General features: G+C 38.1%; 1 protein-coding gene across 2 annotated transcripts in view; it reads right to left on the bottom strand.

Moving 5' to 3' along the window:
- Positions 1-1919: 1919 nt before the first annotated feature.
- The window catches only part of SMCO2 (single-pass membrane protein with coiled-coil domains 2), a 35084-nt gene continuing 23341 nt past the window's right edge, over positions 1920-13662 (bottom strand). Inside the window, exons 6-9 of one of the 2 annotated variants that reach the window (XM_036300684.1) lie at positions 7743-7799; positions 6168-6224; positions 4811-4986; positions 1920-2149 (exon numbers count right to left, since the gene is read on the bottom strand). In XM_036300684.1, the coding sequence (XP_036156577.1) occupies positions 1951-2149; positions 4811-4986; positions 6168-6224; positions 7743-7799 (489 nt within the window). In that variant the 3' untranslated portion in view covers positions 1920-1950. The remainder of the gene's footprint in view (positions 2150-4810; positions 4987-6167; positions 6225-7742; positions 7800-13662) is intronic. The other variant, XM_036300685.1, reaches the window with a different exon arrangement.

The raw sequence follows: 13662 nt of genomic DNA on the forward strand, positions 1-13662 counted from the left end.
AAGACCTGATTATTTCTGGAAGGTTAAAATAAAAAGATCATAAAGGAATTGAAGATTACTTCAAGGGAGTGAGAAGATGGCACTGGAAAAATGGCTATCATGGAAATTATTGAACAAATATTGAATGAGCACTGGATGAAGTGATGGGAAGCTCACAAAGATAAGAACACATAATTTAATTTACTTCAACAGGTATTTCTTGAGTACCTGTTATGTGCATTGCATTGTCCTAAAATGTACTAAGACGTGGTGCCAAAATTTGCATTTGTATTAGATTCAGATGGGGAGACTTTTTAAAAAAAAAAAATTCATGGACCTCATACTAGCGCTGTTGGATCTAAATATCTGGGATTGGAGTCAGAAATCCCTAATGTATAAAGCTCCCAAGTGATTCTGATGCATGTAATCAAAGGACCACTATTTGGGAATCCCTTATACCAGAGACCAAAAAATGAATGGGGCACAGTGTTTGTTTTTAAGGGATGTACAAAGTGGTATATTGAGCAATATGCTCCACCAACTTTCTTGACTGCCTTATATTCATGGCTTCTGTTTTATTCATGATGTGTCTTTTCTCTGAAATGCCTTTTCCTCCTCTCTGCCATGAAATTATTATCCATCCTTCAAATGTGAGAATTGGAACGGTGTTCCATAATTTCCCTGTCACCACTCGTCCAATCTCACATCCATTACACAACCAAATAGAAAATCTACCCTTAGATATTCTTCACCCATCATCTCCTTTTCATCCCCATGCCCACCCCTTTAGCTCATCTGGACCAGTGAATGGCCATTTAACTGATCTTTCATCTCCATCTGCCCTCCTACCACAATTTATTTTTTATGGTTGTATTAATCTTGCACAGTTCAATTGTAAACAGGAAACAATTTACTGTTTTCAGTAAACAATTTAGCATTTTTATATTGAAAATAAAGGTTACTATGTCCTCATTACCTACAGAGTTAGGGCTAAAAATGCTCCAGTCTTACATTTAAAACTACTGCATCAATTAGACTTCCTTTGATTATAAGCAACAAAACCAACTCTGGCTAGCTTAAGCAGGAAAAGATATGGACTAGTTCACCAAATTTAAGTTCCAATCATTTCCCTTCTTTGTATGATTCTCAAGATTCTCATTCTTAGAGATTTTATGATTCAACATATTTCCAACTCTTCTTAATAGGGCAACGGGAGACATTGACTGAAAGACCACCTAGAATTATGTTCACTAAGGAAAGATACTTCTTTCAAAGTAAAATGAGGGCGCTGTTACCAAAACCATAAATGAATGTTAGGGAGCAAAACTAAATAATGTCCATACACCCAAAGTATGGCTCCCACCCAATTTAAGTAAAATGGGAAACAATGGAGAGGAATTCTGCGCTTTCCTTTCTGAGACATCAGAGGTCAGACGGGTGAAATAACCGAGGTAGCTAATACTGGGTAGTCTCGGTGTCCTCACTGCTGGAGGATGAAAGAGGTTAGTGGTTTGAAGTAAGTGTTTTAATCAATGTGTGGAATGATTTGAGGAATCATTGTGTGTTTAAGGGTAGAGATAAACTGCTTCCGGGTTTTTTTCTGTCTGTGATCAACCAATTGCTACATGACTACCATGTCCTTTGCCAAACACCCTATAGCAGCGGTTCTCAACCTGTGGGTCGCGACCCCTTTGGCGGTCGAACGACCCTTTCACAGGGGTCGCCTAAGACCATCCTGCATATCAGATATTTACATGACGATTCATAACAGTAGCGACATTACAGTTATGAAGTAGCAACGAAAATAATTTTATGGTTGGGTCACAACATGAGGAACTGTATTTAAAGGGCCAGAAGGTTGAGAACCACTGCTATAGTATTTTTTTAAAAATAGGTTAACCACCATAACACAAGAACAGCCAGAATTTTATTGGGGAGAAAGTCAGTAGTGTAACAGCAATTTGTGTATCTTTAGGAGGGTAACAAGTCTTCCACTTCCAAATTTAAGAAAGGCACAATAATCTCCCGTAGTTCCCACGTTCTGCGGCGCCCAAGCATTGTAGGGAGCACGCTTTCAAAGATAAACGTGGCATCAAAAAATAATATGTAACATGAAAGTACAGTGAAGGTGAGGGCATAAAATATGATGAAAATCCTCAGTGCCCGTTTCCTACAAGGAAAGAAAACATGTTAAGAACATTCTGAAGAAAACCACACTGATGTGACTCCTGTCTCCTCCACCCAGGGAGCTCTATAGCTTCGAGTAAGTAACTGAAATTCTCTTGACTTCAGTTGACATCTGCAAAATAGTTGAGCACTTAAGTTCATTTTAGGACTGATACTGGAATCCTAACATTCCATAGTCATGAAACAATGAAACCCTCTATAATGTGAGATTCTTTCCTCTGAAATGGTCTTCTCATAGATGATTGCCATCTTTACCTCATTTATGAGGTTTATATGATGCCTATTTGGGAGAAACTAAAGGCACGGGGCAGTTAGAGTTTCCTTAGGACACAAAATACAATGTGGCAAATGGAACTCAGGCCTCTCTGTCGCCATTTTTGTCCTGGCATCAGAATTATCCTTGTAAAGTAATAGAAGCTTTGCCAAGTCTGAGGACTCCTCCTCCTGGGCTGTAACTATGATGTAGTTTATTTATTTGCTTTTCACTCCTTGCATTATTATTTACTAATTATAAATACAATACATGATTAGGGTAGAAGATCTGGGAAAGCCAGAAAAACACCAAGAAGAAAAGAAATGTCACAGATTAGCCAGTTACCTGAAGGTAATCACCATCTGTAATACATTTCAGAAGAGAAACTCTAGCGCGCAGTTCAAGCTAACTATGGGTCTATTTTGTGACCTCACTCAGTGGATTCTGTAAATCTGAGTCAAGTTTCTCAGCATTATCACCACTGGCTATCTCTTGGTAGTTCTACAAATAATTGCTTCACACATTTATTAAAGAGAACAATTCCATGGCTTTTAGTTTATTCATAAGCTTGTTCAACCATCACTACTATGTAATTTCAGGGTGTTTTTATCACCCCAAAAAGAAAACCTGTACCCATGAACAGTTGCTTTCTATTTCCCATTACCCCCAGGCCTGCCAACCACTAATCTATGTTCTATTTATATGGATTTTCCTATTTTGAACATTTCATATGAATAGAATCATATAGTGTGTGTCCTTTTGTGTCTGACTTCTTTCACTTAGCATAACATTTTCAAGGGTCATCTATGTTATAGCAACTATCGTAGTTTATTCTCTTTTGTGGCTGAAAAATTCCACATTTTATTTACCTATTCATTGATTACTGAATATTTGTATTGTTTCTACTTGTTAACTATTATGAAAACGCTGCTGTGAGCATTCATGTACAGGTGTTTTGTGAGCATATATATTCAGTTCTTTTGGGTGCATACCTAGGAGTGGGTCATATGGTAGCTCCGTTCACATTTTTAGGAACTGCCAAGTTGTTTCCAAAGTGACTGCACCATTTTACAATCCCACTAGTAATACCTAAGGGTTTTAAATTCTCCACATGCTTGTTATTGTCTGTCTTTTTAACTATACTTAACTTGGTGGTGTAGTAAAGAGGTGTCTTGTGATTTTTGTTTGCATTTCCCAAATGACCAATGATGTTGAACATCTTTTTATGTGCTTGTTGGCCATTTGTGTATCTTCTTTGAAGAAATGCCCATTCAACTCCTTTGTTCATTTAGAAAATCAGGTTGTTTGTCTTTTTGTTTTTGGATTGTAAGAGTACTTTATATATTCTGGATACTGGGATCCTTAATTTACAGGTTTCTGCAAAAAACTGTTCTGACCATTTTTTTCCAGCTCTCTTGTTGACTTTATAGAGGAGGAAATGTGGGGAGTCTTTATTCCACCATTTTCGTTGACATGACTCCTCACTTAACTAATTTTTGTTGAACATGATGACTATCTTTTTAAAAAATGTTTTTATTGATTTCAGAGAGGAAGGGAGAGAGACAGAGAGATAGGAACATCAATGATGAGAGAGAATCACCAATCAGCTGCCTCCTGCACGCCCCACACTGAAGAGCAAGCCTGCAACCCGGGCATGTGCCCTGACTGGGAATTGAACCATGACCTCTTGGTTCTTAGGTCAATGCTCAACCACTGAGCCACACTGGTCAGATTCTACATCTGATTCTTTATCCCCAACCACCAAACCAGAAGAATCTTCAGCTCCCTCTTTTGTGTGCACTGTACCTTGCATGTAATCCTGAGATAGGGCCCACAGCATATTATTGCCATTAAATTATTTTAAATCTGTCTCCTAATACTCCATGGGCTACTAAAGGCAGAAATCTTGATCATTTGGGGACTTGAAATATAAAAGACGTTCATCATATATATTTTTTAAAAAGTATATATGCTCAAGGTATATGTGATGGTGTGGCATCTCTAGGAAGAAGTTCAAGGAGTCAGAATTTGCCATTATGTATGTCTTCAGTACTGTACACGGGAGAGGCATCCTGTTCAGCATGCAGAGGTTTTCAAATCTGCTTAGCAGGCATGCTTCTCTGGTGGAGGTGGCTGCATCACACTCTGCAGACACCATCCTTTAAGATTTTATACATATAGTTATCTAAAGCAATAAGAAATATACGTGTGTGTGTGTATCTAATGCAATTGATCTATATCTAAAAATCAAAATACTATGACTTTTAAAGAACAGAAATAATTTATAAAAGGAGACGAAACAACACTTAATTAACACTTGAAGCTTAATCTTACTATTGTTCATACACACGAGGGCCTGTCCAGCCCCCACAGCTCCTTTCTCTGACTCACCACAAGGTACTGCGAGGAGGGGAGTTCTGCACTGAAGGGGTCAGGGGAGCCTGAAGAAGCAGATGCTCCATTTCTTCCCTACCCGTGTCTTCAGGACTCCAAGAGTCTGTGTGCTCTTCTCTCATTGGGTACATCCCCAGTCTTTTACTCATCACAGTCATGTCCTTGCAGAAGTTCTGGAAAGAAGAACAATCAACTATCATTTTTTTTTAAATGATTCCAGCCTGGCCAGTGTTGCTCAGTGGTTGAGCATCAACCTATGAACCAGGAAGTCACTGTTTGATTCCGGTCAGGGCACATGCCCGGGTTGCGGGTTGATCTTCAGTGTGGGCCAATAAATGATTCTCTCTCATCATTGATGTTTCTATCTCTCTTTCCCTCTCCCGTCCTCTCTGAAATCAATAAAAATATATTTTAAAAAATGATTCTAGGTATCTGCCAGTCTTATTCTAGATGATGCAGAGTGCTTTTCTCCCAGAACACCTCAGGGGTCCACATTGAATCACTTGAGGAGGTCATTGGCAGACATTCTCACCTATTAGAAAGAGACACTATCACAGAGTAAGTTAGCACCATGGGTATAAAATTAAACAAAACCCACATGTTGATCTTTGCTGGACTATTCATGTAGAAAGATAATTATCCTTGTACTGAATTTATCTATCCAATTTGTTCATCTATGTAGGACACATTTTTTTTGGTGATTCCTACCAGGCACTGTTCTAGGATGCAGTGGCTAACAAAATAGACAAGGAATGTGCATTGTATTGCATGGAGGCTTTTTAAAGCAAATTAGACAAAGAATTACATGCTACACACATATACACATTAGACGTTATAGATTAAGATACATGCCAAAGACAAAATAAACTAGGTGATGGGACAGAGTAGTTAAGTCTTGGTGGTGGGCACCTACTCTAGAAAGTGGGGTCATCAGGTACCTCTGAGCAGGTGATAGGTTGGTTCATTTATTCATTGTTTCATTCACCCATTCATTCACACTTACCTCACTGTATAAGATCTTGTGGGAGGAGTTCAATATTGAGTCATTTTTCTGGGTAAGGAAGATTAGGGAGGGTCTAAAAGAGATGACATGTGAGCTGAGCCTTGAAGAATGGGTAATATGTATACATAGAGGGTAAGCTCCAGATGGAGGAGACGTGGAAGCAGCCCAGGGGTGCGAGATGTTCTGTTGGCCCAAAGCAGAAGGCTAGGAGGGGAAGAGGACAGCAGTAAGGGTAGAGAGAGATCAGTATGCAGTACATTCTCCACTTCTAGGGAAAGGATTGCCTCTGTACTTATATTTGATTCATTTTATCTTACCATTATTTGAACTAATGTAACAGTAAAATCTTACCTCTATTTTTGCAACGAGTTTCTCCTTTAATTCATGAGCTTCATTACAAGCATCAGCCTGAAAAGACACCCATAATTTGGGGTAAAATAGAAATTATATTTATTCTACAATAAAGTCTGACTCATTTTGATGCCACTTAATTATAAAGTAGCTTTAACAAAATTTATTTTTACTCAGTAAAATCCTTGGTCCCTGGAGTAAAGACACAGTGTAATCATGATAAATTGCAGGAGGAATAACCAAAAGATTAATACAATTATTTTTAATGTTTTAGAAGTGTAAATTTATATTAACAACTGCTTAAAATAAATCGTCTTTTTTCTTATTGCTCTTCCCTTGCTCCTTAAAAACCATCCACCAGGACACTAGTTAGAGAAACATAGTGTAATTATGAGGAAAAAAAGAAAATTATATGAATTTTAAATATTTAAAAATTTATACTATATACATGTTAAGTCCTCATTATGTTAGTTGAATATTTGGGCCTTATGGTTTAGCAAAAGAACCATAAAACCTGTGTTTCCTCTTTCCCTTCCATGTCTCCTAGAGGTTGCCAGGTAGAGGTAACAGACGGCTCTGGTTGGCTTCTATCGTAAGATCAAGACACAAGCCGAAAGCAAACCATCACCTTCTAAGACATAAATGCCAATTGCACATACGTCAGGAGTAAAACATTTTAAAGATTTTAAATAATCATCCCATAATAGATTTGCAGCATGACTTGAAGAGCAGAGCTATAGCAGGAAGAATAGTATTTTGGGATTCAAGGAAGATGGGTTCTAGATAGAGATGCCATTTCTAGAAATTTATTGACTTGGAGTGGTAAACACACCATACAATATGCAGATGATATATTGTAGAATTGTACACTTGAAACCTGTATAATTTTATTAACCAATGTCACCCCAATAAATTCAATTTTAAAATTTATTTATTTATTTATTTATTTATTTAAAAATAGAAATTGGTTATTAAAGAAGCCCTTGCCAAGACAAGCAAAGAACATGTCCTCGGGTGAGAATTAAAAAAATAATGTTCACCATGTTTATTGTTGAGTGAGTAGGATTTTTCATATGTAATATCAAAAATTTCTATAATGTTTTACTTATTAAAGTAACCATGTATTAATTTTGTTAAGAGAAAAATATATACATTTAAATATAAATATTTTGGTATATTTAGATATATAAATACATGTACATATTAAAATAAATACATATATTCATATATATTCAAAATATATACATTACATCAACATATACATATATTCAAAATATATACATATATTTAAAATATATACATACATATGAATATATACATATATTCATTTATGGGAGAGCAAGAACAAGACTGATTCTTTTCATCTGGAAATATAGGCAGATCACTTCATATTCCTAAGTCATGCTTTTCTCTTCTGAAAATGAGGGCATAGATTATAAGACCCTAAGTTCCCTTCTAGGTTTAAAATTCTATCTTTTATCAAATTTTAGATTCCATCACTAATATTCTCTAAATCTGAGATTTCTTTGAAGAACTGTTTTTCTTCCTCAATTATAAAGCCATTTTTATTATTACCTGGACAAATTTGTTATCCATTTCTCCTAGTTGCTTTTTAATTTCCACAATCTTCTCCTTTAAAACAAAGGGTATAAATCAAAAGTTATAAAGAATGATTTATGAAATTGAGACAAAACAAATTATGACTTTCAGAAGAAAGCTAATTCATGATCAAAAGTTTGAGATTTAATAGAAGCCATTTTTTCCTTATTATTCTGGGGGCTGATATCCAAAATCAATATTAAATTAAATCAACATATTATTGGCCATATCCTATGTAAGAGACTACTGAGCTAGGCACTGTGCTGATTGGATATCAGTAAGTATTTGCCCTCAAACAGCTATAGAAAATGTATAGTCTACAGTCCAGGGGTGGGCAAACTTTTTGACTCAAGGGCCACAATGGGTTCTTAAACTGGACCGGAGGGCCGGAACAAAAGCATGGATGGAGTGTTTGTGTGGACTAATATAAATTCAAAGTAAACATCATTACATAAAAGGGTACGGTCTTTTTTTTTTTTTTTTTAGTTTTATTCATTTCAAACGGGCCGGATCCGGCCCACGGGCCGTAGTTTGCCCACGGCTGGACCCTTCTTTACCAAGTTTGTTCATTACCTACCCCTGAACTGTGGCATTTAATTATTTAGAAAATAGCTGTGATATAATCATCATATTTTACTTGGTGCCCTGGTTTGTTTACTATCAAAGATAACTGAGATGGGAGTAAGTCTCAGAATGAAAGTCTAGATATTCTTATGGAGATTTCAGAAAATGTGTGGACTTGGGGACTCAACAGGAGACAACACCCCACATCTGCCTCAAAGGTAGATTTAAACTACTCTTAGTTTAAAGGTCTTTCACATTTGGGGTGTGTGTGTGTGTGTGTGTGTGTGTTTAAATGCTTTTACCAAATTTCCCTTCTCCTCTTTTATGGCTTGCTGAGTTATACCATTTCTTCATGAGAAATAAATAAGCCAATTCATGTGATATTTAAAACTTCATTAACTTATTTCTCCTTTAATTTTCCCAAACTTTGTTTGCTGTTCCCATGTCTGTTTCTAACAATGCTCACTTTTCCCTTCATTAGAGTAAACCTAGAACCATTCCTACTGACTTTGCATCTGTAACAATTATATTTAAAGTTTCTTACTCATTAAACCACTGCATTTGTTTTTACGCAGGCTTTCCCATCAACCATTAGACTTATTGAGGACAGAACCTGTGTCCATTTTTTAAAAGTCATGTTTATTGAGGTAATAATTTATGTACAGTAAAACTCACCTTTTTAAAAAGTGTGCAATTCTATGAATTTTGACCAATGCACAGTGTCATATAATCACCACCACAACAAGGTCTGGAATATGTCCATCACACCCCAAATTTCCTGTGCCCTTTTGTTGATCTCCTACTCCTCTTACCCTCTTGACTCTAGCAATCACTAATCTATTTTTTGTTCCTATTTTTGCCCTTTTCGGTGTTACACAAATGGAATCATGAATTATGGATCTTCTGAGTCTGGCTTTTTTCACTTAGCATAATGCACTTGAGATCCATTCATGTGGTTGGATGAATAGGAAGGCCATTCCTTTTTATTGCTTAGTAGTATTCCATTTTACAACATGTGTTACAATTTATCCACATGTCACTTGGTGGATATTTATGCTGTTTTTAATTTTTAAGTTTGAGACTATATATTTTTTTTAATTTTAATTTTTTTTATTTATTGCTTAAAGTATTACAAAGGGTATTACATATGTGTCCATTTTATCCCCCCGCCCTAGACAGTCCCCTAGCCTCCCCTATCCCCCAGTGTCTTATGTCCATTGGTTATGCTTATATGCATGCATACAAGTCCTTTAGTTGATCTCTTACCCCCCTACCTCCTGCCCCCCAACCCTCCCCGGCCTTCCCGCTGCAGTTTGACAATCTGTTTGAGGCAGCTCTGCCTCTGTATCTATTATTGTTCAAAAGGTTATAATGGCCTCTATTATCCATGAATGAGTGAGATCATGTGGTATTTTTCCTTCATTGACTGGCTTATTTCACTTTGCATAATGCTCTCCAGTTCCATCCATGACGTTGCAAATGGTAAGAGTTCCTTCCTTTTTAGAGCAGCATAGTATTCCATCGTGTAGATGTACCACAGTTTTCTAATCCATTCATCTACTGATGGGCACTTAGGCTGTTTCCAGATCTTAGCTATGGTGAATTGTGCTGCTATGAACATAGGGGTGCATATATCCTTTCTGATTGGTGTTTCTGGTTTCTTGGGATATATTCCTAGAAGTGTGATCACAGGGTCAAATGGGAGTTCCATTTTCAGTTTTTTAAGGAAACTCCATACTGTCTTCCATAGTGGCTGCACCAGTCTGCATTCCCACCAGCAGTGCACAAGTGTTCCTTTTTCTCCACATCCTCTCCAGCACTTGTTGTTTGTTGATTTGTTGATGATAGCCAGTCTGACAGGTGTGAGATGGTACCTCATTGTTGTTTTGATTTGCATCTCTCGGATGATTGGTGACTTTGAGCATGTTTTCATATGTCTCTTGGCTTTCTGAATGTCCTCTTTTGAAAGGTGTCTATTTAGGTCCTTTGCCCATTTTTTGATTGGATTGTTTATCTTCCTTTTGTTAAGTTGTATGAGTTCCCTATAAATTTTGGAGATTAGGCCCTTATCAGATATGACATTGGCAAATATGTTTTCCCACACAGTGGGTTTTCTCGTTGTTTTGTTGATGGTTTCTTTTGCTGTGCAGAAGCTTTTTATTTTGGTGTAGTCCCATTTGTTCATTTTCTCTTTCGTTTCAAGTGCCCTAGGAGCTGTATCAGTGAAGAAATTGCTTCGGCATATGTCTGAGATTGTGTTGCCTTTGGATTCTTCTAGAATTTTTATGGTTTCCTGTCGTACATTTAAGTCCTTTATCCATTTTGAGTTTATTTTTGTGTATGGTGTAAGTTGGTGGTCTAGTTTCATTTTATTGCATATATCTGTCCAATTTTCCCAACACCATTTATTGAAGAGACTATCTTGGCTCCATTGTATGTTCTTGCCTCCTTTGTCAAATATTAATTGAGCATATTGGTTCGGGCCGATTTCTGGGCTCTCTATTCTATTCCATTGATCTATATGCCTATTCTTGTGCCAGTACCAGGCAGTTTTGAGAACAGTGGCTTTGTAATACAACTTGATATCTGGTATTGAGATCCCACCTACTTTGGTCTTTTTCAGGATTGCTGCAGCTATTCGGGGTCTTTTTTTATTCCAGATGAATTTTTGGAGAGTTCCTTCTAGATCTCTGAAGTATGCCGTTGGTATTTTAATGGGAAGTGCGTTGAATTTATAGATTGCTTTGGGTAGTATGGGCATTTTTTTTTTTAATTAAATCTTTATTGTTCAGATTATTACATTTGTTCCTCTTTTTTTTCCCCCCCATAACTCCCCTCCTCCCAGTTCCCGCCCCACCCTCCGCCCTCACTCCCCACCCACTGTCCTCATCCATAGGTGCACGATTTTTGTCCAGTCTCTTCCCGCATCTCCCACACCCCTTTTCCCCCCCAGGAATAGTCAGTCCATTCCCTTTCTATGTCCCTGATTCTATTATAATCACCAGTTCATTCTGTTCATCAGATTATTTATTCACTTGATTCTTAGATTCACTTGTTGATAGATGCATATTTGTTGTTCATAATTTGTATCTTTATCTTTTACTTCCTCTTCCTCTTCTTAAAGGATACCTTTCAGCATTTCATATAATCCTGGTTTGGTGGTGATGAAGTCCTTTAGCTTTTCCTTATCTGTGAAGCTCTTTATCTGACCTTCAATTCGGAATGATAGCTTTGCTGGATAAAGTAATCTTGGTTGTAGGTTCTTGGTATTCATCACTTTGAATATTTCTTGCCACTCCCTTCTGGCCTGCAAAGTTTCTGTTGAGAAATCAGCTGACAGTCGTATGGGTATTCCCTTGTAGGTAACTGAGTTTCTTTCTCTTGCTGTTTTTAAGATTCTCTCTTTATCTTTTGCTCTTGGCATTTTAATGATGATGTGTCTTGGTGTGGTCCTCTTTGGATTCCTTTTGTTTGGGGTTCTCCGCGCTTCTTGGACCTGTAAGTCCATTTCTTTCACCAGGTGGGGGAAGTTTTCTGTCATTATTTCTTCAAATAGGTTTTCAATATCTTGCTCTCTCTCATCTTCTGGCACCCCTATAATTCTGATGTTGGTACGCTTGAAGCTGTCCCAGAGGCTCCTTACACTATCCTCGCATTTTTGGATTCTTTTTTCATTTTGCTTTTCCGGTTGGGTGTTTTTTGCTTCCTCGCATTTCAAATCATTGACTTGATTCTTGCGCTCCTCTGGTCTGCTGTCGGGAGTCTGTATAATATTCGTTATTTCAGTCCGTGTATGCTTAATTTCTAGTTGGTTCTTTATCATAACATCGAGGGTCTCATTAGATTTCTTGAGGATCTCACTACATTTATCGGCGGCTTCTAAACAGTTCTTGAGAGACCTTAAAAGTGTGGTTCTGAACTCTATATCTTCCATTGACAATTTTGTCCTGTTTCTTTGTCTCCGCATTTTGTTATGCTTTCTTGGTGCACCCCCTAGTGGTCTTTGTTCGAAGTCTTATAGTTAAATCTTGATTGTTGTAGCTAATTCCAGGGAGGGTTTGACCTCCAGGCCAAGTGGCTATGAGAATCAGCTGTGTCAGCAGTGAGAGAACTTCTGTCCTCTAGGGAGGTGCTAATCTAGCCTTTGCCTGAGGCTATCCGGCAAAAGCCTCTGTGCAGGGCTTGGGCGGGCGGGTCGAACAGGATCAACAGGGTGGGCCAGAGAGAGCAGTTATGGCGGCTCTCAGTCCTGTCCCCAGGGGCTCTGCCTCTCTGAGTCCCAGCACCCACTGCAAAGTTCAGAGAGAAAGCTGCACTCGCTCTGACCGAAGCCAGACAGTCCCGCTTCTCCTGTTTGAGTCTGGGTCCCTAAAGACTCGCCCGGATCTGGAGCTCAGAGACTGCGACTCCCTCCCGATTGAAAACGCCAACCGCGCCCTCCGCCGCCAGCCCGCTCCGAGCACTCCGCACCTCAGAATTTGACTTCAGCACTGCGCCTCCTCTGAGTGTCCGTGTGCGTTTCTCTTTCCTCCTAGTTGTAGGACTTCCACTCAGCCAGCGTTCCTGTGGTTCTGGGTGATGTCCCTTCTGTTTTTTGGTTTCACTTTTGAAGTAGTTGTTCAAAGCAGCAAACTCCGGCGTTAACCTATGCCGCCATCTTGGTTACGTGACTTCTGGACATTTTAATGATGTTGATTCTACCAATCCATGAACACGGTATGTTCTTCCATCTGTTTATGTCTTCCTCTATATCTTTTTTCAACGTCCTGTAGTTTTCTGAGTACAGGTCTTTTACCTCTTTAGTTAAGTTTATTCCTAGGTAGCTTAATTTTTTTGGTGCGATGGTAAACGGGATTGTTTTTATAATCTCTCTTTCTGAAAGTTCACTATTGGTGTATAGAAATGCCTCAGATTTCTTGGGGTTAATTTTGTATCCTGCTACATTGCCAAATTCATGTATTAAGTCTAGTAGCTTTTTGATGGAGTCTCTAGGGTTTTGTATGTATAATATCATGTCGTCTGCAAATAAGGACAGTTTTACTTCCTCTTTTCCAATTTGGATGCCTTTTATTTCTTCTTCTTGCCGAATTGCAATGGCTAACACTTCCAGTACTATGTTGAACAGGAGTGGTGAGAGGGGGCATCCCTGTCTTGTTCCTGTTCTTAGGGGAAATGGTGTTAGTTTTTGTCCATTGAGTATGATGTTGGCTGTGGGCCTGTCATATATGGCTTTTATTATGTTGAGGTATGATCCTTCTACTCCCACCTTGCTGAGAGCTTTTATCAAAAATGGGTGTTGAATTTTGTCAAATGCTTTTTCTGCATCAATTGA

This window comes from Myotis myotis, unplaced genomic scaffold (assembly GCF_014108235.1).
Source record: "Myotis myotis isolate mMyoMyo1 unplaced genomic scaffold, mMyoMyo1.p scaffold_m19_p_3, whole genome shotgun sequence".
Classification (NCBI taxonomy): Eukaryota; Metazoa; Chordata; class Mammalia; order Chiroptera; family Vespertilionidae; genus Myotis; species Myotis myotis.